Genomic DNA, 25,402 nt, shown 5'->3' with positions numbered 1-25,402 from the left:
ACTTGTGTGGTAGTTTATTAAATTAAATTTAATGATTGCTATTATTATTAGCTGCTATTTTTATTAATTGATTATTTTCTGAAAATCATTGTTAAAATTATTACTTTAATAATTGATTAAACACCTGTAAAGTTAGTTGAAAGTTTTTTTTGGATATAGTCAGCATGCTATAGAGTGTAGGGGTCCTCATCATCGCTTATTGTTCATTGTGCGGACTGCCTTGAGTGTTTAGGAATATTGTCATTGTTGTGCTTTAGCCATCTGATGTTTAGTTGGTTATTGATTAAGTCACGTTTATCGCGTAGTAGAGCATTGCTGCCATTGTTGGAGCTTGCGTAAATTTCATCTAACGTTTGATGTTCAATTGGACACTCGTGTGTCCGAATGTCTTTCCTTTTTTGTGTGATTTGGGCAAAACTATTAAATGAACTTAAACATTGAATCGAAATGCAATCACTATTTATTGAATGTCTAGATAATGCTTTATTGTTATTTTAAGTTGTTATCTTGTGACTGATTTATAATTATATTGTGTTTTGGGAAAACTGCTATTAGATGTAACTTTCAATTTGCAAATTATTACCTAATTATATATTTTTGTAGTCGATTAGAATGCTTTTATTTCAATTTTGTGCATTGATTATTTAATTAAGATATGTCAAATGGTTAATTATGTATGTCTAATTTTTATGTTCATTAATAATAGTAATTTTAATTTTAATTATTTTTAAATGTGCAATTATCATAATTTTTATTAAATTATAATTATTGTTAAATTTATAATTATCATATTTTTTTATGTATAATCATCACAACTTTATTAAATTATAATTATTTTTAAATGTGAATTTAGTGATATGATGGAAAATAAAATATATTCTCACCAATTCAAATTTTTTTCTAAACTCGTGCTTTTATGTAGACTATAGATATAGATTGTAGATATATGAATCTAAACAATTATTAAATTATATTTTCTATTCTATTTATTAAGCCTTTTATTAAGTTGGTATCACCCATCAATCGAGTCCAAATTTAGTTACGGAAATTAAAGAATCCATAATTAAAATAAGTTATATTATTTGAGGTGCTTTAGCCTTTTTATTTTAATTTGTTAAAATAAAAAGGCTAAAGCACCCTCAAATAGTATAACTTATTTTAATTATGGAATTTGAACCCACATCAATCATATTAATAAAATCTTAAATTTATCATTCAACCAAGAGAAATTATGAAAGTGTTCTTCCGTATAAGTTATATTATTTGAGGTTATTTTAGTCTTTTCATCTTAATAAAAATTAATAAAAATATGCATATTGTGATATTTGAATTCGTGCCAATTAGATTAGTGAACCTTAACATCATGTTTATTCACTAGAATGGAATAGAGTTGGAATTGAATAACTACTTCGTGAGAATGGAATAGAGATGTAATAGGTATTATATAATTTGGCTGATTGAATAGAATAGATAAATAATAATATCACATTGTTTGGTTGTCGATAAAGATACTAGGGAAGTCCTTATATTTAGGGATGGACTGCATTCCAGCCCCTCTATTGAAAAAATGGGCAAATTAGTCCTTATATATTTCGAAATGTACAAATTAGCTCCTCTGTTAAATTTTTGTGTTAAATAATTATGTTTCCATGTTGAAAATTGTTTTTTTATTGGTAAACTATAAAAATGCTGGTCACCCAACTATGCTTTTCCTTCTACTTTGATCACTCAACTATTAATTTTTTTTTATTTAGTCACTAAACTTTTTAAAATTAAATATTTTAGTTACTTCGAGCTGATGAGAGCTTTATTTTATTGGTCTAGTAACAAAATTAGTACTCTAATGCCTATATATATTATATTCTATCAATTTAATCTTAAATATAAAAATAAATTAGCACTCAATCTTTGTAAAATTTATCATTTTAGTTCTAATTATTCTAAAAAATTCAATAAATTTAATGTTCAACATTTACAAAATTTATCTATTTAGTCTTAGCTCTAAAAATTTTAAAAATATTTACATTAGAAAATCATTTTTTAACTTTTTATAACTTATTAACTAACGCATGTAAAATATTAAAATAAAAAAAAGAGTGAAACTTACGAAGCGAAAGGCTTTTTTGCTGTCCCGAAGGGTTGTAATTATTGTGCTTATCCTCAAGGTGTTCAATCCGATGTGTCACAGCGGCTTTTTCTCTTCAACTCGATCTACCCTTTATGCAGAAATTATATTTTCTATACTAATTACAGAATAGTTTATAATTTAATAATTGTACGAGCTTTTCAAAAAATGCAAATTTTCATCAGAATTGTATGTCGTATCTGATTCTTGGGCTGTAATTTCTTGTTGAATTAGTCCAGATTTCAGAGCTTGGCCATTATCGGATGTTTTTAATCTTTTGATAACCTTATTGTAAGGTGGTTTGTCGTGTCATCTGTTGATGTTTTCGTTAAGGGAATAGTTTGGCTGATGCTTTAGTTATAGGGGGATTGGTATGGGGGGATATTAGTTACGTCGGTCTAATTTATTGGTCAATAATGATTTAATGGAATCAGTATTTAAAAAAAAAAAGGAGGTACCCAATTGAAAACAAATTAAATTGAATATTTTAATTGATTTTTACAGTACTCAAATGAAATCAATTTAAGAATAGAAACTATAAAATTTAAAATATCAAAAGAAATAACATAATGTTGCGCGGAAGCGTGTGAAAGAGTAAAATTATTATACTGAAAAATCACACTAAGTTCAATTCCCAGGAAAGAGAGGTGGATCACGAGGATCGCTTACATACCAGATCTTTCCTACCAAAAGTAGAAAGTAAAATTGGTTGGCAAGTTGGGTTAAAAGTTGGCATGGGATAATTGCAATTTTGGTCCCTAATTGTATAGGGACATTGCAAGTTGATCCTTGAACCTCAACTATAAATAGGCCTAACCATTTCTTACTTTCTTCATCCCACACTTGCCATTCTCTACTTAAGGCAATTGTTCTCTCTCCCTATTTGTAAACTTTCACTTGTATTTTTGGAGTGAAATATATTTGGTAGTGCCTGAGGACGTAGGCAAAATTTGCTGAACCTCGTTAAAATTCTAGTGTTCTTTATTTTTGTTCTGCATATTTTGCAAGTGTCATTGTAGTGATTTATTGTGCTATTAAATTACGATAGAGGGATATTCTGGCTAGGAAAGATCTGGTATGTAAGCGATCCTCGTGATCCACCTCTCTTTCCTGGGAATTGAACTTAGTGTGATTTTTCAGTACAATAATTTTACTCTTTCACACGCTTCCGCGCAACAATTGGTACCAGAGCCAGGTTCGTACTTGGGGAATACGACCGTTTACGGTACTATTCACGTATACGGTACTATTCACATATACGGTACTATTCACGTATACGGCACTATTCACGTATACGGTACTGTTCACGTATACAGTAGTTGGGATTGAGGAGAAAAATGGCAGCAGCATCGTCATCAGCAAGGACTACTGTGACAAATGCAAAATTTGAAGTAGAGAAATTTGACGGTACCAATAATTTTGGTATGTGGCAGTGTGAGATCCTGGATGTCTTATGTCAGCAAGAGCTGGATATAGCCCTTGAAGAAAAACCTGACAAGATGGATGACAAGGAGTGGGCCAAGATCAATAGACAGGCGTGTGGTACAATCCGCCTATGTTTGGCCAAAGAGCAGAAGTACTCCGTCATGAGGGAGACATCAGCGAAGAAGCTGTGGGATACATTGGAAGAAAAGTTTCTAACGAAAAGTCTTGAAAATAGGCTTTATATGAAAAAGAAACTTTTTCGGTTCACTTATGCACCCGGTATGTCGATGAATGACCATGTGAACTCATTCAATAAAATTTTAGCAGACTTGCTAAATTTGGATGAGAAATTTGAAGATGAAGACAAGGCATTATTGTTGTTGAATTCCCTTCCTGATGAATATGATCATCTTACCACCACATTGCTTCATGGGAAAGATTCAATCACATTTGATGCAGTCTGTAGTGCGTTGTATAGATCTGAGACTCGAAAGAAAGATAAAAGAGATCACAGAGATACAACTGCAGAAGTCTTAACAGTAAGAGGTCGTTCACACAGCAGCAAACCTGGTAGAAGGGGTAAGTCCAAAGGGAGACCCGCCAAAGATGAATGTGCCTTTTGTCGTGAGAAAGGGCATTGGAAAAAGAATTGTCCTAAGTTACAAAAGGGCAAGTCTATTTCTAATGCATGTGTAGCGGAGCATGATGAGGAGTCAGACTTTAGCTTGGTTGGCATGGCAATGGCATGTCAAACGGATGAGTGGATATTGGATTCGGGATGTACTTACCATATGTGTCCTAATAAGGACTGGTTTTCTAGTCTTGAAGAACTAGAAGGTGGAGTTGTTTTTATGGGCAATGATAGTGCCTGTAAGACAATGGGTGTAGGTACAATCAAATTGAAGAACCATGACGGCTCAATCCAAGTTCTGACAGATGTTCGCTATGTACCCAGCTTGAAGAAAAATCTCATCTCATTAGGGGCCCTAGAATCTAAAGGGCTCACAATCACTTTGAGAGATGGATTACTAAAGGTAGTAGCTGGGGTATTGACGGTGATGAAAGGCACTAGAAGAAATAACTTGTACTATTTAAATGGAAGTACAGTTATTGGATCAACATCAACAGCTTCTGCGAAAGATGCAGATTCAGAGGCTACCAGGTTATGGCATAGGCGATTGGGACATGCTGGTGAAAAAGCTTTGCAGACTTTGGCGAAGCAAGGCTTGTTGAAAGGTGCAAATTCTTGCAAATTGGAATTCTGTGAACATTGTGTTCTGGGCAAGCAGACGAGGGTAAAATTTGGTTCAGCAATTCACAATACGAAAGGAATTCTGGACTATGTTCACAGTGATGTGTGGGGACCTACCAAAGTGGCTTCTTTGGGAGGTATGCACTATTTTGTCACTTTTCTTGATGATTATTCAAGAAAAGTATAGGTGTATCTAATGAAAAGAAAAAATGAAGTTTTGGATGCATTTCTGAAGTGGAAGAAGATGGTGGAGACTCAGACAGGTCGAAAGGTCAAACGACTTCGATCAGATAATGGTACTGAGTACAAAAATGATCCATTTCTACAAGTATGTCAAGATGAGGGCATTGTGCGACACTTCACTGTTCGAGATACACCACAGCAGAATGGGGTGGCAGAACGCATGAATCGGACTATACTGGAGAAAGTTCGATGTATGTTGTCCAATGCTGGATTGGGCAAGGAATTTTGGGCTGAGGCAGTTACATATGCGTGCCATCTAATTAACCGATTGCCATCAGCTGCAATAAATGGAAAAACTCCTATGGAGATGTGGACTGGTAAACCTGCTACTGATTATGATTCTTTACATGTTTTTGGTTCCACTGCATATTATCATGTAAAAGAATCTAAGTTAGACCCAAGAGCAAAGAAAGCATTATTCATGGGTATAACTGGTGGTGTAAAAGGATACCGTCTCTGGTGTCCTGATACAAGGAAGATTGTTTTCAGTAGAGATGTAACTTTTGATGAATCAACCATGATGAAGAACGAGGATTCACAAAAGGATGACAAAACCAGTAGTACTTTGCAGCAGGTGGAGTTTGAAAAGGTTAATGATGATCCAGCTAATATTGAAAGAACAAATGATGAAGAAGTTTCGACCCAAGAACTTCTACAGCAACAAGATTCAATTGCATATAGGAGGCCAAGAAGAGAGATTCGTAAGCCTGCTCGCTTTGACGATATGGTGGCCTATGCACTTCCAATTGCAGATGATGATGTTCCTTCCACTTACACAGAAGCAATAAGTAACTCTGATGGTGTAAAGTGGAAGCAAGCTATGAATGAAGAAATGCAGTCTCTTCATAAAAATAGGACTTGGGAGTTGGTGAGACTGCCCAAGGGAAAGAAGGCAATTGGATGCAAATGGGTATATGCAAAGAAGGAAGGATTTCCTGGTAAAAATGAAATTCGATACAAGGCTAGATTGGTAGCAAAGGGTTATGCTCAGAAAGAAGGAATAGACTACAATGAAGTGTTTTCTCCAGTTGTGAAGCATTCGTCTATTCGAATTTTGCTAGCCTTGGTTGCGCAATACGATCTTGAACTAGTTCAGCTTGATGTGAAGACAGCATTTTTACACGGTGATTTGGAAGAGGAAATCTATATGACTCAGCCTGATGGATTCAATGTTGCTGATAAAGAAAATTGGGTTTGCAAACTGACAAAGTCGCTTTATGGATTGAAACAATCTCCGAGGCAGTGGTACAAGCGATTTGATCAGTTCATGAAAGGGCAAAGGTACACAAGAAGTAAATTTGATCATTGCGTATATTTTCAGAAGCTACAAGAAGGAACTTTCATATACTTGCTCTTATATGTTGATGATATGCTAATAGCATCTAAGAGCAAAGTTGAGATTGAGAGATTGAAGACTCAACTCAATCTCGAGTTTGAGATGAAAGATCTAGGTGAAGCTAAGAAGATTCTTGGCATGGAAATATGTAGAGATAGAGCTCATGGCAGAGTTAGCTTGTCTCAGAAGCAGTATTTGAAGAAAGTACTACAGCAGTTTGGCATGAACGAGCAGACCAAACCTGTAAGTACCCCGTTGGCTTCTCATTTCAAGCTTTCTGCACAACTATCTCCTTCGACGAATACAGAACGAGAATACATGTTGCAAGTTCCGTATTCTAATGCAGTGGGTAGCTTGATGTATGCAATGGTGTGTACAAGACCCGACATTTCACAGGCAGTTAGTATAGTGAGCAGGTATATGCATAATCCTGGAAAAGGACATTGGCAAGCTGTGAAATGGATTCTACGGTATATTCAGAAGACCGTGGATGTTGGATTACTGTTCAAGCAGGATAATACACTTGGTAAAGGTGTTATTGGGTACGTTGATTCTGACTATGCCGGTGATTTGGACAAGCGAAGATCAACCACCGGTTATGTGTTTACACTTGCTGGAGGACCAATAAGTTGAAAGTCTACACTACAGTCTACAGTTGCATTGTCAACCACAGAAGCCGAGTACATGGCTGTAACAGAGGCTGTAAAGGAGGCTATTTGGTTACAAGGTATGGCTAAAACCTTGGGGTTGGTTCAGGAGCATATTAACGTGTATTGTGATAGTCAAAGTGCTATTCATTTAGCAAAGAATCAAGTCTATCATGCACGTACAAAACATATCGACGTACGATTCCATTTTGTGCGGGAAATTATTGAAGAGGGGAAAATTTGTCTTCAGAAGATCAAGACTGCAAATAATCCCGCAGATATGATGACCAAGGTGGTAACAGCAACCAAGTTCGAACATTGTTTGAACTTGATTAATATCCTGCAAGTTTAACAGTTGAAGAAGGCACTATCAAGTATTGTTGTCAAAGGCAGAAAGAATTGTGTGAAGATAAGATTATCCTAATCAAATCTTCAAGGTGGAGATTATTGGAACCCACCCATTGTTTGAAAAGTCAAAAAGGGTGGGCACCAAAAGTAGAAAGTAAAATTGGTTGGCAAGTTGGGTTAAAAGTTGGCATGGGATAATTGCAATTTTGGTCCCTAATTGTATAGGGACATTGCAAGTTGATCCTTGAACCTCAACTATAAATAGGCCTAACCATTTCTTACTTTCTTCATCCCACACTTGCCATTCTCTACTTAAGGCAATTGTTCTCTCTCCCTATTTGTAAACTTTCACTTGTATTTTTGGAGTGAAATATATTTGGTAGTGCCTGAGGACGTAGGCAAAATTTGCTGAACCTCGTTAAAATTCTAGTGTTCTTTATTTTTGTTCTGCATATTTTGCAAGTGTCATTGTAGTGATTTATTGTGCTATTAAATTACGATAGAGGGATATTCTGGCTAGGAAAGATCTGGTATGTAAGCGATCCTCGTGATCCACCTCTCTTTCCTGGGAATTGAACTTAGTGTGATTTTTCAGTACAATAATTTTACTACAATGACACTTGCAAAATATGCAGAACAAAAATAAAGAACACTAGAATTTTAACGAGGTTCAGCAAATTTTGCCTACGTCCTCAGGCACTACCAAATATATTTCACTCCAAAAATACAAGTGAAAGTTTACAAATAGGGAGAGAGAACAATTGCCTTAAGTAGAGAATGGCAAGTGTGGGATGAAGAAAGTAAGAAATGGTTAGGCCTATTTATAGTTGAGGTTCAAGGATCAACTTGCAATGTCCCTATACAATTAGGGACCAAAATTGCAATTATCCCATGCCAACTTTTAACCCAACTTGCCAACCAATTTTACTTTCTACTTTTGGTGCCCACCTTTTTTGACTTTTCAAACAATGGGTGGGTTCCAATACATAATCATTTGTAAGTCCCTCGGAGCAGTTAGGATTCTTGGCAAAAGTATACGCGAAACAATTTCCTTCACGCAGAAGTCGTCTATTCTAAAAGATTGTCAAGAAAGTCCTACAATCATTAATTAAGGGATCAAGCAAGGGACTTTTAGAAGAATTATTTTTTAATAAACTGATCATATTAATGGGGGAAATATTCAACTTAATAGCAAGTTAAAGATCATCACGCAAACCCCACAATGCTCAACCATATTAGAAGAAAGCCCAAGCATTCTATGAGAACAGGCAATCCAATTGCCTTCATGGTCACATATGCAAACCCCGGCCGGCTTCTGATCACAGTTGAGTTTGTATCAACCATCATCATGAGGTTGCCATTTGACTTGGATAATCCTAGTATGATCAACAAACCTGAGTTTGTTTGATAGGGAACGATTGAAGCAATCAAAGAAGGACCCAAGTTGAGGCCCTCGTAGGGGTGATCTTCCGTGAAGATATTTAGCTTTAAGAATGAGAGTCATAGAGAATGCTTGTTTTGAAGGAGTCTCCATCGAAGTTTGACAAGTTGAGCTTGGTCTTTGTTATTCGTCAATACTTAAATATGCCTTGAATAAGTAACATAAATTAAGAAAATGAAAATGAATTCTGGGTAACAAGGATGAAAAAAAAAAGTAATAGCAAAGTTGTTGCAAGGTGGCCATCTATGCATTAGTGAATTCAATTTGCACAATTACAAGTTCTATAAAATTGTGAGCTTATTAAGACTACGAGCTTATTAAGACTAAGAGATCACCAAAACTGTGAATTTATATCTGCGAGCTCACCAAGACTACAAGCTTGTCAAACGTGCGAACTCATAAGACTGCAAGCTCACCAAAATTGTGAACTCAAATGTGTGAGCTCACAAAAAACTATAAGTTCATCAATAATGCGAGCTCATTAAAGATGCGAAGTCACCAAAGCTACAAGCTATGTTAAGCAAGCTTATGCATGCGAAATCTTTAATCTGTAAGTTGCCAACTTGATTTGAAACAATAAAATATTGACAAGATGTTTTGGTTACTGATTAGACTAAAATCAGTGAATAAAAATGCCAGTTAATGAAATTAAAGTTCATTCTTTATTTTTTTTGCTTTCTGTCTCAATACCTTCTTTCATAAATATCCAACAAATATCATCAAATAAGCCAACCAATAATGTGTCTTGTGTATAAGATTATCGTAAAAGGAAAAAGAATGGACGAAAAATACTCAGTTGTTAGTAATTAACTCACAGATTAAAATGTTTTATTTTCTTCAACATTTCTCACTACTTGATTCCTTTTGCTTCTCAGTGGATGAACTATCTTGTTGTTTAGGTGTTACTGATTCATCTCCCAAAATAAGTCCTTGCTTTTGAATATACAACCATTTGTCTTGAAACAAGTAAACGAAAGCAATCAAAGAGATTTCTGCAGTCAAAACTATGGTCCAAGGCTTTATGCTTCTTGATGTCTTTTCATGATACACCCTCAATCCAGTGTAAATGTTGATTATACCTAAAATGGAAATTGCAGTTCCCAGTAACCAATGTGCAAAAAACCATCCACTTCTTCCCTTGGATCCCCTGCAGTGAATGTTTTATGCACAATATGTGTTAGAATGTCATGAAATTCCCGAAATAGAAGGGAGATATGGTCGCTTACCTGCATGGGCGAAGAACCCCAGTCAAGGCTTGTAACCATATGATACCATATAAAGCTAACCCTAGTCTTTGGTGATGATTGTTGAAGGAATTATTGAAGTTTTTGACAGACATGACTGCCCCAGCTGTTGAAATAAGTAGAGAAAGGATCTGCTGAACCAAAAATTAACTTTTCAATGCATGAATAAAAGATACTTTTAAGAATCATGTCTTGTAGTAAATATCACTATTAATCATTCTCTAAACTATTTGTTTAATGTGCCGTCTTCACTTAAGTCTTAAGATATCTAACCGATCTATTATTATATTACAATGGGAACATCTGGTTGAAGATTCTATGGGTTGCTGATCGACTTTGTTTATAAAATCATTACCCTCTTCTTGCTTCTCAAGCATTCATAATATATATACATATATAGCATTGATGTTACAGTAACAGTAAAGATGAACTTGCCTGTGAAACTACATGAACATAGAAAAGAATCTTAAGCCTTGTTCCACATTCTTGTCTATTTGACATTCGAATAGCAAGTATCCCAACAGGCATCAAAAACCCCATTGATGCCCAAAGGAGGAATCCATGTAGTCTAATCTCAAACATCAGTTTATGACTCACCTATTTAATAAGAAGCCAAAACCAGAAACAAAATATTCTCAAGCTTCTTAATTTGTAAACTGAAAGCAATATATCTGAACTCAGTTACTCATAATAAGATGCTAAGTGAAGAACATGAATCCCGTACCTTATGAATGCTATCCTTTTTATCTGCAATGCTGTCAATGGACTTCACATGTTGTTGAGATGACGAGCTGACTAATGGCAGAACAATTATGTTCATAAGACATATAAACATGGTGAAAGGGAACAGTTTCCCGACCAGAACTTGCATTGTTCTTCTATTAGTGAAAGAAAAAGATGAAGACAAATGGAGCTGAAAAGACAGGGAAATCCTCTCTTATGTAGACTCATACATAATAAAATGGAAAAAGATTGTGTAAATGTATATATAAATTTGATAAAGCTGAAGTGTAGCTTTCAGAATGTACCCTTTTGTTTAAAACATGCCAGAGAGTGGTATCTTTTAAATACAATTCATTTGTGCATATTGCATGGAAGTGGATAGTTTGGGTTGGGGGCCATTTTCGAATAGTTCACAACTTTAACCATGTGGGGTTCATTTCTGGACTAGCTTTTATGAGGTGTTGCAGAAGGTGGAATTTCAGAGCTAAAAGGTGAGGCTAGATTTCAAATACAGAAGATAGAAGAAGAAGACAATCAGAAGAGACTATAGGGTGGACATTGGCAGACTACACACTATTCACTGCTTCCCACTACTCCTATTGCTCCATAATTTACATCCAACACATAACTATTACACCAACTCCAAGCATACAATACACACACACACACACACATATATAATTACTACGTATTTCTGAAAATTTTTGCACAAGGAAATTATGAGGAAAAAGAGGTTTTGTTTCCATGGATGGTTATAAATTCCAAAAGCTAAAAGCAATGTAAAGAATACAACTTTAATTTCGGGGTTGTGGAGGGAAATCTTTTGTGTAGAAATATGCATGTGGGATGGTGGTCCTTGTTCATATCATCAAATAGTGCACTCAAAATTCCTTGAGGTCCCTCGTGATAATCATTTGGATTTATTATCTTTATTGTTGGACTTCTTACCTATAAGATAAGAGTGTAAAAGTAGCTGCTCATTTAATCTTCGTTGTCAGTTTTCTATCATAGTTGTAGGGTAATGGTAACCTGTAACTTTTGGGAGAAAGGGATAATTTTATTCTCAACTTTGAACTTTAGGATAAGTGTCACTTTTCATACCTTATCAAAGGTAAGAAAACTTTTATACAGTATCATATATTTATTAACACGAGTTCACATCTTATTATTTCATTCTACCTTTGATCGTGTATAAAAAACATGGTTAGAGTGACATTGTATTCATGTAGTGTTGGACTCACACATGACCCAATCATTACTATATTAACAGTTGCTGGCATCTCACATGTGATTCAAAAGCCAAAGCATGATCATGAAATGGATTCGTTCAGTTGTAATTTTAGAAAGTTTTGGTTAAAAAGTGACAAAGCCAACACTTAATCAAAGTATTTAAATTCTAGAACTGGGAGATTTCATCATTTATTCAATGATTCTCAACCTCTTCGCCATCGACAAATTGTATTTGAAGCATAATCAAGTGTGTTAGGGTTTTTTCTTTTTCTTTTTTCAGTTGATTGGAACTCTTTAACTACTTCCTTTTTTCTATTTGGTAATCTGCGAATCATCATAATCTGTAAGTAGTTAAAGAAAATTATTACTACGCCCAGAATTGAGTCGAAAGATTGTGATTTTAGATTTGAGTTAGAATTAATTGAATTTTATTTTAATTTAAAAACATTTAAACTATTCTGATATTAGTTTATGAAAAAAATAACATGTACTAATCGAGATTTATTAAGAAAAAAAAATTGCAATGTTTCAGAAATATTATTATTGAAAATAATATAAATGCTTAACATTTTTTTGTCGAAATCAAGGTGTACACTGCTGGTTTGAATCTGTGTAGTTTGTGTCGAAACCATTTTCTGAAAAAACGCGAGGATCGACTTGGTTTTGAAAACGAAAATTAAAACGGGAGTCGCCACCGATCCTTATTAGGTGTGATTGAATCACCTTTGTTTTAATAAAACATTTTAGTTTACTAAAACAGTATTTTGGTCTACGAATTTTAAGAGAACAAGTTTGGGAGTCGGTTACGTGCGAGAAAGGATTAGCGCCCCCGACACGCCCAAGAATTGGAACCGAATTGATTAGTTAGTGTCTTAATGTCGAAAATCAAAAATCGGGAATGAATTTAAAATACGATCTTTTCTATAAATATCGATTCTAAAATTTTTGAATTAGCACAAAACAATTTGTTTAAAGATTTCCTTATCTCGAGATATCAGAGTATCACATCCCGTAAGTTAGGACACAATACCATGAATTCTCGAGCACAAGGTCGTCTTTTAATTTAAATGAGAGTTTCGTGTTTTAAAACTCGAAAAGGATATTTAGCCATTTAGAAACAACGAGGAAATCGAAACCCCGTAAGTTAGGGCACAATTCCTCGATATTTCAAAATGCATAACATTGCCTTATTTGGAAAATTTTGTTTTTGAATAGTAACGAATACAATATTCAAGCAACATGTGTTATTTATTTGGGTTAAAATAAGGTGATTTGTTGGATAAATACATTGGGGTTTAATTCGTGAGGCAAATATATGAGATACGAGAGAATGAGTATAAACAATAATACATGGATGACGTCACGTAAATATACAACAACAAGGTGAAAATGTAAGTGAACAATTTATGATACATGCGATGACAATAATGGCTCACATACATCATTCACATACTAACATTAACAATTAATGAACAAAAACATATTTGGCAATCTAAAAAATATAAATAGTACAAAGCAAGTCAAATTGAATAAAGTATAAAACCATAAAGAAAACTAATAGACGAGTTTAAAAATAAATAAAATAAAAGATGAAATTCTTTTTAAAATCAATAATGTATATAAAGCGATTTAAGAAAAGATAATACATATAATTTTTAGAACCAATAATATATGTACATAAAAGCATACTACGGGTAATATAAGAAAATCCTATAATAAATAATAAATAGAATGTTTTAGAATAAACAAATGGAAATTTGAAGGGTACATGAAAACAATTTAAACTAATGAAATAAATTTTAAATAAATAATGCAAAAGATGATTTTTTTAAAAATGGTACTCTGGTGGTTTATAAATTGCTATGAATAATGTTTTCGGCATAAGATAAAATAATATAAAATATACAATAAAAACAAAACAATTTAACACATCATGTGAAATATTTAAAACAAACATGCAAACTAAAAAGGTGAACAGTTTACAAAAGGGAACATAAATAAATAATGTATATATATACACATTCAAATAAATGAACAATGTGACAAATCTTATAAGTAACACGTGAAATTTTAAACTAAATAAATATAACATCTGAATGGCAGCAAATAAAATGTATAAAAACATGATAAAACAATTTGAAATAAAAGGGTGAGGGCTAAATTAAAATAAAAATAAAAAGGGGTATAAATTATAAAATAGAAAACTGCCAGGGGGTTAGATTGAGATACGCGCGAAGAAACTGTGGTCAACTGGGCAATTACCCCAACCCTTAATGCGCTGCGTTTCAATGTTCAGTCCAGGGATCAAATCAGAGATGGAATAAAATAATCGGGCTAAATTTAAAAAGAAAAAAAAGCCAATCGGGACTAAATCAAATATCAGAAAAGGGCCGAGCAATTTCCCATTTAAAGGAAAAACGCGGATCCCCCCGGGTACGGGTCGGGTCGCGAACGGGCACCCCTAAAACGGTGCCGTTTGGGCACTTAGGTCACCCTTCAAAACGCTGCCGTTTCACGCAGCAGATTTAACCCTAAATTTTTTTTGAAAATTCCATTTTTGCAGTCCATTTTTACAGAAAATTCCAAAAGCTTTCTCTCTTCTCTGTTAGGTTTTAAACCCCCCCCCATTTTCACAAAAACAGCAGAGCGTCTCTTGCTCTCTATCCCTCCTCCATGGCCGACCATGGATTCATTGGGAGATCCCCCATGTCCCATGCCGCGAACGGCGACCAGCGCTACATGGAAAGGGTCTCTTCGACCCTCTTTTTGAACGGGTTTGAAGTAGGAACACTCACGACCACAGCAACGCAAGGGAAAAGGGAGGACCCATCGGCTCCTCACCCTCTGCCACGGCCGTTGGTCGAACCCCAGGGGTGCGACGGCCATCAGATCGGCAAAAGGACACCGGAGCGCACCCAAATGGCTAATCGAAGGTGTGTTTTTATCCTCCTTTCCCTTATTATTTTTTCGTAAATAAAAAATAAGAAAACAAAATAGAATGCAAAGAAAATCGGAAACTGAAACACCAACAAAATATTCACCTTTCGAAAATTCTATTCTTTTTTTGATTAATCTTGTTTGCAAAGTGTTTTTCTTTTCTTCTTTCAAAATTTCTCCCTTCGGTTTTATAACCGATTACAATAACAATAAAAAATGCTCTTATTCCTCTGTTGTGGCTGCTGTTTTTGTTGTTTGTGTTTGCAGGGTATGGGCGTGTCAGACGCATGGAGGGAGCATATGCCGGTGGTGGTGCGCGAGGCGGCCATTGGTTGGCCGAGTGTGCTGCTGAGGGTTGAGGGCTGCTGCTGTTTTCTCTTCTCTGCAGGGGGCTAGGATTTGGGCTTTAGGGTTTGTATTTAATTGGGTTTGGTCTTTTAGTTTGGGCAGGGCATAATTGAGCCTGTACAGTTTGAATTAGAATTAAGTTAAGAATAAAAAATTAATATTTGAAATAAACATATATTAATTACTATTTGTGACTGTCAAAACTATTTTTTTGAAAACGGGAATCAATTTTGTTTGAAAGCGAAGATTAAAACAGGAGTCGCCACTGATCTTTATTAGGTGTGAACGGATCATCTTTGTTTTTATAAAACATGCTAGTTTACTAAAACGGTGTTTTTGGTCTACGAAACTCAAGAGAAAAAAGGTTCGGGAGTCGGTTACGTGCGAGGAAGGGTTAGCACCCTCGTCACGCCCAAAATTGGTACCAAATTGATTAGTTAATGTCTTAATGTCGAAAGTTGAAAAATCAGAAACGGATTTAAAATGTGATCCTTTTTCATTAACGTTGATTTTTTTTTTTAAGAAATGCTTGAATTAGACCAAAACGATTGTTAAAGATTTATTTGTCTCGAGATATCGGAGTATCACATCTCGTAAGTTAGGACACAATACCATGAACTCCCGAGCACAAGTTTGTCCTTAATTTTGATTGGGAATCCTTATGTTTTAAAACTCAAAAGGATATTTGGCAATTTAGAATCAACGAGAAAATTGAACCCCCGTAAGTTAGGGCACAATTTCTCGATATTCCAAAACGCGAAACATTGTCTTGTTTTAAAATTTTTGTGTTGAATAATAGCGAATTCAATATTTAAACGACGTACGTTGTTTGCTTGGATTAAGATAAAATGATTTATTGGATGAATGTAACGAGACTTGATTCATGAGGTGACGATATGAAATAAAAACATAGTGCGACATGGAACGATGATGCATGAATAAACATTACACAAATAAACGACAAAAATACAAGAAAAAAAAACGAAATCAACAAATTAAAATACACAATGGCAATAATCACACAACATACATTATTAAATACCAACTCTAATAATCAGAACCAATGAATTAAATAATACATATATAGCAATCTTAAAAATAAAATAAGTATAAAGCAAATTAAAATAAATAGAATGTAAAATGATTTCAAGAATGGTAATAAATGAGTTCCAAAATAATGTAAAAAAAAAATTAAAATCAGCGATGTATAAAACGGTTTAAAAAACAGATTATATATATATATAATATTTTAAAGTAGATAATATATATAAATATAAAAGTGTAAAATAAATATTATAAAGAATATTAAAATAAATAATAGTAGAATAATTTAAAATAAATGAAAAGAGTTTAAAATAAGGCATATGAAATAATTTAAAATAATTAATAAATCAATCTAAAACTTATATACTAAAAGTTTAAAATAATATGTAAAAGGAAATTTGAAATAGACAGCATTCAAAACAGTATTTTTTTTAAAAAATAACAATATATATATCAAGATTCGAAAAGCAGTATGTATATAATATGGGGAAAGAATCTAAAGTAAATAATATATATGAAATAATTTAGAAACCAGTATATATATATATATATGTATAAGGTGATTTAAGATTCATAATAAAACAATTTTGAATAGGCAGTACATAAAACAAGTTAGAATGAATAATAATAATTTGAATTAACAGTAAAATAGATGTAAAATAAACAACATATAGAATATTTAACATGACATATAAATGAAACGTTTTTTATTTTTAAAAAAAAAGAGTTAACAAATGAATTAAATAAATTTTGGACGTGATTGAAAATGAATCAGAATTTAGGGTATAAATTTGAAATAGCAAAAATGAAGCAAAGGGGCCAAATCGCAGCAAGTTGAAAAATCTCAGGGGGTGAAATAGCAAATGCCCCAGACCCTTCTATGCGCTGCTTTGTTTTGGGGCTGAAATGAATTAAAACTAAAATTGTATGGATAATTTTAAAAAAAATAAAAGTAAGGGTTGGGCTAAATTGAAGGACGCGAAAATGCGGAGGGACCAATGCGGATATTTTCCCATTTAAAGGGAATACGCGGATCTCCCCTGAGTATGGGTCGGGTCGTGCGGTTCAGGGTCCCAAAACGACGTTATTTTGGCCTTTGAACCCAATCACCAAAACAGTGCCATTTCATCAGTATATTTAAGCCCAAAATTTTTTTTAAAAAAAAAATCTTCATTTGCAGCCCATTTTTTTGAGAAACAAAAAACAGATAGCTTTTGCTCTCTCTCCCTCTCCTCTTTTCCTTGCGGCTAGGGTTTTGAAACCCTCGTCGCCGCCATTGTCACGGCGCCACCACAGGCGGTAGTTGGGACGTTGCGAGCTTGGCTTTCTAGCCCCTGTTTAAAGCGTCCCCAAAGGCCAAGCCTTCTCAGCCCAAAAGGTGCGAAAGAGAGGATCTCTCCCCTCCCTATTCGGTCCGATCCCGATGACGAAGGAGAGCCCTCCGACGACGAAAACCACCGGCGACTACGGTGAGACCCTCTTCCCTTTCCCTTTATTTATTTTATGTCCACTTTTTTTTTAAATGGATTTGTATTAAAAATATAAAAAAAATGAATGGAAAACAAAATAATAGAATATCGAGATCAACCTTAAACTTTGGTTCTGTTCTTTTTAATTCAAATGTGTGTGTAAAAAATTACAAAGTAAGTGATTCGGCTTTTATAGCCGAGTTAAGCAACTCTCCATTTCTATTCTTTTTATTTTTTTTGCTATTTATTCCTTCTGCATGTTCTCTGTTGTTGTATTAAATTTCTTTGCAGGTGTCAGAGAGGTGCCAGGCGATGGCAGTTGGCTCGCGAGGAGGCAAGGCGGCACGCGTGGTGGCCAATGGTTGGCCAAAAGTTCGGCAGTAGCATTCTTGGGGGGCTGGCTGCTGCTGTTTTCTTTTCTTTGTAATGGGCTAGGGTTTCATTTTGGTTGTTGGGTTAGGTAACTTGGGTTTGTTATTGGGCCATTTGTTATTTATGTTTGGGTTTTATTTTGCTTTATTGAATTGAGTTTTTTTGGGGCCAAAATTGGCTATTACAATGACAATACATTCAAAGTCAAGATTAAGGTAAGTCACAATATAAATGTCAAGTGAATAAATTTATAAGTGGATATAAGATAAATTCAACTTGGGTCTTATCCAATATATTGTCAATCCAAATAATCATGTCTATGTCTCTATCTTTTTAGGAGTCATCTATTTTGATACCCAATACTAAGGGTTTAATTGAGTTGAGCCAAACCCAAATATTGTCAAGTTCGAGCTTGAGCTCAACTCGAGATATAATCGATCTACTCAAGATCAATTAAGCTCGTTTACCATTTTTTTACTAAAGCTTGAGATTGACTTAATAATTCAGCTTAAGGTTAATAATATATATTAAGAGCAAAAACGTAATTTAATAATATAAAAAAATGAAAAGCTCGATAAGGCTTGTGAGTTGTTTGAGTCAAGTATTACTAAGCTTGAATTCAATTTGACCGATAACTCAAGTTGCTCTAGCTTGGCTCGATAATTACTGAATTGAGTTTGAATTTTTTTTTAGTCTAACTTGAGTAGCTTGCGGGCACCAATGTCTCATTTACACTCCTACCCAAGACAAAGTATCTACTCAATTGGACTTGACAGACAATATAATAGTCTCTTGAATTAATTTTCTCAATTTTGATTATTCAAACTATAAACCATTTTATTTACTAATATAAGTTGTCTTCTCGCATCACAATCCAACAACATGATGCAACTTGATATTAATTAAAAGTTAGGTTATCAGTAAGCCAATATTTGTTCATACATTCTTATTTTCGCGCAAAAACCATTGAAAACTAGTATATCAAAGGACAATAATTTAAACATTGAAATTTTATTAATCAAATTTTTCAAAAAATTACAAATATTAATAATCAAACAACTACACAAACAACTAAGAATTCAAAACATATATATCTTTTGGTAAGATATAATTTTCTAGTACTTATGAAGTGTACTTTAATTTTCATTATTTTAAGTATTAACCAATTGAAATTAAATTGATATTTCACTATAAACACATATTGTAATACCTTCAAAATAAAATGAATATACAATTTATAGATAATTTAATTTTAATAATTTAAAAATATATTTAAATATACATCTATTTTAATTTTTAAATATTAGAATATCAATACAGCAAATTGGGAGCATATTCCTAGTATTTGAGATTTAATTTTTAACCAATGTGAGATTTAAGTTTTTTTTTTCTCAACAAATATTCACAAGTAGTTTATTTTGAACATCAATTTTTCATTCATCACTCAACCATTTTGAACATATGATATACCATTGTAAAGGTCTCATAGAGTAGAATATGAAACTATAATTTTATGATTCTAACTCTCTACTTTTATCAATTAAAAATATGCCTCATAGTTCCCATAAATTATAATTTTTCCAACCACTCCTTTTAACATAAGGTCTTGCATTTGTTACCCAAAATATTAATTAACAACATCAACTATACAAAAAAACTTTAAGTCATGCAAAACATTCTTTCTGTTATTACAAAGAATGGAACTGTAACACCCTTATCCCGTAACCACTTTCCGACTAGGGTCAAATTAGAGGTGTCACTGGAACAACCAAATGTAACAATCAACCAAAATTCTTAACAATCTCCCTTTGAAAATGATGACAAAACCTGCAACAAATAATATCACACAAAACCCTTACAAAGTTAATAAAGAGAACTAAATTATTAATCCTCCTACCAAAGATGCATCATCAAATATCATGCTTAAACAACTATTCCTATCAAATACTATTGTTATATGTAGAACTAATTTGTTTGGGGTTCGGAAGATTAAAAAACTAATGCAGCAGCAAATTAATAACAAATAATAAATGTTGTAATGTAATAGAGAAATTAAAATTTAATGAGAAAATATGAAAGTTGCCCTAAAGTTATATTTTTTTTTCTTTTCAATAATAATTTTATTACATTATTGAAATAAAAGGAACTGGAAATAAGAAAAGTTTATTTAATTTCAAGAAACTACATACTTAATTATTAATTATCAATTTAGTAAGCTTAAGATTCTTGTTGGATTGTTCAACCCATCAATTCGTTGAATTTATGAATTACCCTTACATTCTTATTCTGACAATATAAGATACAGTAGAAGTAAAAGAGATAAAAGATATGAAAACATTAAAAGTAAAAGAGATATAATTACATTTAAAGTCACTAAATTATTAGTAAGTTTACATTTTGGTTACTCAACTTCAAAAAGTTACTACATAATTATTGAACTATTCGAAAGTTTTCATTTAAGTCATTGGGCTATTAAGTTTTTTTAAAGTCTACCTGGTGAGCTCCAAGCGACGATCTGACAATAGGTATGGTGTCACATACCCATCGATGAGTACAAGAGCATCCTCTAATCCAAGTTGATCTAACAATCGGTATCTGAGATTGGAGAAGAGGAAAACCTTTTGGTTTTGTTTGCAGATTCGTAACATTTAAATTTGTTTCATAAAAAAAAACTAAGTCGTAGAAGATGGGGGAAGAATAACTTTTAATTGGTGTCGACGGTGCGAATGGAGAAGGTCCTTCAACGATAATATTAACGATCCAATGTTTTAGATAAGAACTTTTAATAATTAGAGACCAGAGCGTAAACGTACTATAGTTCAATGACTTTGGGTATAATTTACTCATAAAATAAAAAAAATGGGGTAGGGTAATAAGGGATGAATAAAATTTATTAAACGAAAAATAGGATGTTAGGACCAAAGTTGTCCAAGCACTAAAGACTCAATGTCTGATCAGTCAAAACGTCGGGACAACCTAGGTGTTTTATTGATTTATTTGACTTAGACTTTTTCATGTGATGTTTCTATAAGCAAATAGATTCTTAAGACTGATTTATCGTACATCATAGTTATGGTCAAATTTAGAATTTTAAAGAAATTGAGATTGACTTAAGGATAAGTCTTGTGCTTATCCTTTACACATATCTTGATAGATTTATAAGCTATTTTTAAGGAGATTAATCCTACTTTATCTTTATTTTTTTTATAATTGTTGGCTTCTTCTACGCGTCCTGGGCAATGCGGGACCTTGATTTCGGCTAACTCCAACGCAGGTGGGGACCTTTTAAAGGAGCAGGCCATTACATGCGTGGACCAGCCCAACGGTTTGGGAAATTTAAATCAAGGAGGGGAGGTGGTGGGCCAACTTTATGTGGCCCAATTTGCTGTGCAGGCTAATTTTTCTAATTCAATTTTAATTGCAGCACCAGTCTCAATTTGCAGTGAAATTTTATCTGATCAGAAAAATAATTTGACAGATACGACTTCTAATTCAATGACTTTTTCCAATCCTATTTTTGCAGCTCCAATGGGAATGGAGGTCCTTTGGAAAAAGGAGTTTTGGATCCGGATAAGCATTCAGTAGTCTCTTTTTAAGGATAGCTCGAGTTCGGTAGGTGCGAATTTTTTTTAAAAAAAGAATGATAGCAATAATAAACTGTTAGAGGCGGTATTATTGTTGGTAAATGTCGGGGGTTTGGTGGTAAAACTGATCCGAGTAAGAGTGAAAAAGTTCTTAATAAAATATTTTGGAACCGGGGTGATAAATTCAAGAACTCTGGTAATTCTCGTACTTTACTCTAGAATTTCATGAATTTTATGATTGAGCTTATTAATTTTCAAATTGATATTGTTGGTGATTCGGACGCTCTTAAAAAGAATGGGAAAGGTTTACAAGGATCCGCTCCTTCTGGTCAATAAAGGTTTTGGAATCACTTTTTTTACCTAGCAGTTTTATTATGGATTTGTCTTTATTTTCATGGAATTGTCAAGGATGTGCTAGTATTAAATTTATGCGTATCTTTAGCAAGAATAATTTAGAACATAAGCTAGATACTATCAGTCTTCTAGAAACAAGAATTAGTGGCATAAAAGCTGATAAATTATTTCTAAATTAGGCTTTCAGTTTTCTCATCGTGTAGAAGCTGTTGAATTTTCAAGAAGAATTTGGATTGGTCGGAAAGATTCGATTCGGGTTGAGGTGGTTCGTAACCACCCCCAATTTATTTTGGTCAAGGTCTTCGACAGCTCTCAATAATACTCTATCTTTATTGCTTTTGTGTATAGTAGTCCTAATAGATAGAAACGAAAAATGTTTTGGGAAGGTTTATATACTACTATTCTACTAGGAAGGACTCCCTGGTTAGCTTTAGGGACTTTAATGTCATTTTATCTAATAATGAGAAGAAAGGTAGACGGGTCAGAGGTGTGAGGTGTTCTCTATTTAGGGAATTTATAGATGCTGCGGCTTTGCATGATTTGGGTTTTCGTGGTCCTTCTTTTACTTGGCATAAAAAGGGGGATTTTTGAGGGATTAGATAGGGCTATTGGAAATGAAGCTTGGCTTAACGATTTTCCTAACACGGTAGTTACTCATCTCCCAACACTTAAATCTAATCACAGACCGCTTCTTCTTTCAATAAGACCAGAGCTTAGAATTTCGAAGGATCATCCATTGAGATTTCTAGCTGGATGGTTGGAGCATCTGAGGTTTTTAGGTTTTGTTAAAGATCAATGGGGGTTTCATGGAAATTTGGTAGACTCCCTTTCTAATCTTTCTATAGGACTCAAGAAGTGGAATAGAACAGTTTATGGTCATTTAGACACTCGCAAAAAACATTTGGTGAACAAGCTCTCTAGTTTACAAAGGAAGCTGGAGGTTTCTAATTCTAGTTCACTCTTACAGTCAGAGATGGAAACCCGTGAAGAGTTGGAAAATGTCCTCTACCATGAGGAACTTCTTTGGAAACAAAAATCTAGATGTGAGTGGTTAAATTTGGAGACTATAATACTAAGTTTTTTCATTTTCGTACCCTACGAAGAAGGAAATATAACTGTATTACTGTTTTGAAAAGTGAAGATGGTTCTTGGATCTATGATGATGAAACCCTTCAACTCGAAGCTATTAGTTTCTTTCAGAAGTTGTATGGAGACCAACTTGGACCCATAAGTATGCTACCTCCTAACTCTTTCCCTAATCTGGATAATTGTGATTCTCAATTTTTAGGAAAGGATGTGTCAATTGATGAGATCAAAGAAGCCCTTTTCGATATGGTACCGTTGAAGGCTTCGAGGAGTGATGGCTTCCAGGCATTTTTTTTCCAGAAGTAGTAGGATTTGATTGGTTTAGATATTTGTGAATGGGTGAAATAGGTATTTTTTATAAGAGTATTGAGCCCGAGTTAAATAACACGTTGTTAGTTCTCATTCCTAAAGTCCGTAATCCCAAGAACTTTTCTCCATTTCGTCTAATTAGTTTGTGTTCTATGATGTATAAATTGATAATAAAGGTCAAAGCTAACTGTTTTAAAATAGTTTTCCCAAGATCATTGGCCAGGAAGAGACAGACTTTATTATAGGGAGTAACATTACTGATAATATCCTAATTGCCTAGGAGGTCATACATTTGATACGGAGTAAATATAGGAATAGGAATTAGATGTTAGTTAAAATTGATCTGGAAAAAGCATATGACAAAGTCCAGTGGAAGTTTATTGATGCTTCTTTTTGGGTTGCAAGTATTCCCAATATGCTTATTAATGTTATAATGTCTACTATTACGAATTCTACCATGCAAGTGCTATGGAACGGATCTCCAACGCAAAAGTTCAAGCCTGCGAAGTGTATTTGTCAAGAGGTTCACTTTTTCCATACCTTTTTATTCTCTGTATGGAATGGTTGGGTCAAAGTTTTAATCATACCATAGAGGGTGGCCTCTGGTGGCCTATTAGATTATCGAGATATGGCCTATCCCTTTCATAATTGTTCTTTGCAGACAATCTTTTCATTTTTGGTCGTGTAGATCCTCAACAGATTCTAGTTCTCAAAGATATTTTAGAGAGATTCTGTGGGTATTTTGGGCATCGAATTAATGTTCAAAAGACTGACGTTTATTTCTCCAAATGAGTGTCTAATGCCTTGAAGTTACAGTTGAGTGAAACCCTTGGATTTTAGAGGGTTAACAATCTAGGTACTTATTTGGGTGTCCTACTCCTTCACAAAAGGATTTCAAGAAGTACTCTACATTTTGTTGTTGATAAGATTCATAGCAAATTGAATAGACGGGACGATAAGAAGTTATCTATAGCCGGTATAGCTACCTTGGCACAATCAGTTCTATTATCTGTTTCTAATTACTTCCTGCAGCTCATGATGATTCCAAAAGGTTTTTGTGATGAGATTGAGCGCATTGTCGGGTAGTTTAGTTAGGGATCATATGTAGGCCATCAGAAGGTGTCATTGGTTAATTGGGAGTCTATTTGTTAACCTCGATCTTATGGAGGACTTGACATTAGACATCTAAGAGACCAGAATACCTCATTCATGACGAAGATAGGGCCAACTTAATCTCTAACAAGGATGCTTTATGGGTTCAAGTTCTTAGGTCCAAATATGGTATAAAAGAGGCTTTACTTGATAAAATTTTGTAGGGACATTTTTCCACTCTTTGGAGAGCTGTCTCAAAAGTTTGACCTTTAATTTGAGAAAATTTGTGTTAGTCAGTTGGTAAAAGTAACATCATTAGATGTTGGAGAGATTCATGGATTTTGGATGTGGGCCCTTTGATTGATCATATTCCGGGCCATTGTAATATTAACTTAGATTACATACTTAGTGAAATGGTAAATAATGAGGCCTCTTAGAATCTAGATCTTTTTCGTCTATGGTTGTTAGAAGGAATTGTTAGGTGCATTGTGAGTATCCCCCACCCCACCCATCTACAGGCCCTAATAAGATTTTTTGAACTAAGACTTCAAATGATATTTTCCCACTAAAAAGTGCTAACTAGCGTATTCAGGAAAGGAATTGGAGACCGAAGGATACACAGTGGAATCTTCAATGGAAATTTCAGGGACCCCAAATAGTTAGATTCTTCTTATGGCTTATTTTAAATCAGAAGCTTTTGACTAATGTAGAGCGTGTTAGGAGAGGAATAGGGTATGACAGCTCTTGTGGTATATGTGGTCATCATTCTAAAGATATTCTACATGTTATCAGA

At 33.9% G+C, this 25,402-nt stretch overlaps 2 protein-coding genes and 1 long non-coding RNA gene across 3 annotated transcripts; 2 read left to right on the top strand and 1 right to left on the bottom strand.

Annotated features, from left to right (window-relative positions):
• Positions 1-9,460: 9,460 nt before the first annotated feature.
• On the bottom strand, positions 9,461-11,590 carry LOC107955697 (cytochrome b561 domain-containing protein At2g30890). The gene is made up of 4 exons (XM_016891495.2): positions 10,786-11,590; positions 10,497-10,658; positions 10,044-10,192; positions 9,461-9,964 (listed from the first exon to the last, which is right to left on the bottom strand). The coding sequence occupies exons 1-4, from the start codon at positions 10,930-10,932 to the stop codon at positions 9,655-9,657; spliced, it is 768 nt and encodes a 255-aa protein (XP_016746984.1). The 5' UTR covers positions 10,933-11,590; the 3' UTR covers positions 9,461-9,654.
• Positions 11,591-14,563: 2,973 nt separating this feature from the next.
• Positions 14,564-15,486, top strand: LOC107955698 (uncharacterized). The gene is made up of 2 exons (XM_016891496.2): positions 14,564-14,947; positions 15,219-15,486. Exons 1-2 carry the CDS (start codon positions 14,688-14,690, stop codon positions 15,301-15,303), a joined length of 345 nt encoding a protein of 114 aa, XP_016746985.1. The 5' UTR covers positions 14,564-14,687; the 3' UTR covers positions 15,304-15,486.
• Positions 15,487-16,951: 1,465 nt separating this feature from the next.
• LOC107955699 (uncharacterized) lies at positions 16,952-18,470 on the top strand. Its single transcript, XR_001700071.2, has 2 exons — positions 16,952-17,812; positions 18,104-18,470. It is a non-coding gene; the product is annotated as an uncharacterized lncRNA (long non-coding RNA).
• Positions 18,471-25,402: the final 6,932 nt, after the last annotated feature.

The sequence above is a fragment of the Gossypium hirsutum genome, chromosome A07, assembly GCF_007990345.1.
Source record: "Gossypium hirsutum isolate 1008001.06 chromosome A07, Gossypium_hirsutum_v2.1, whole genome shotgun sequence".
Classification (NCBI taxonomy): Eukaryota; Viridiplantae; Streptophyta; class Magnoliopsida; order Malvales; family Malvaceae; genus Gossypium; species Gossypium hirsutum.
The sequence above is the reverse complement of the archived record's forward strand: the minus strand, read 5'-3'. Positions and strand labels throughout refer to the sequence as shown.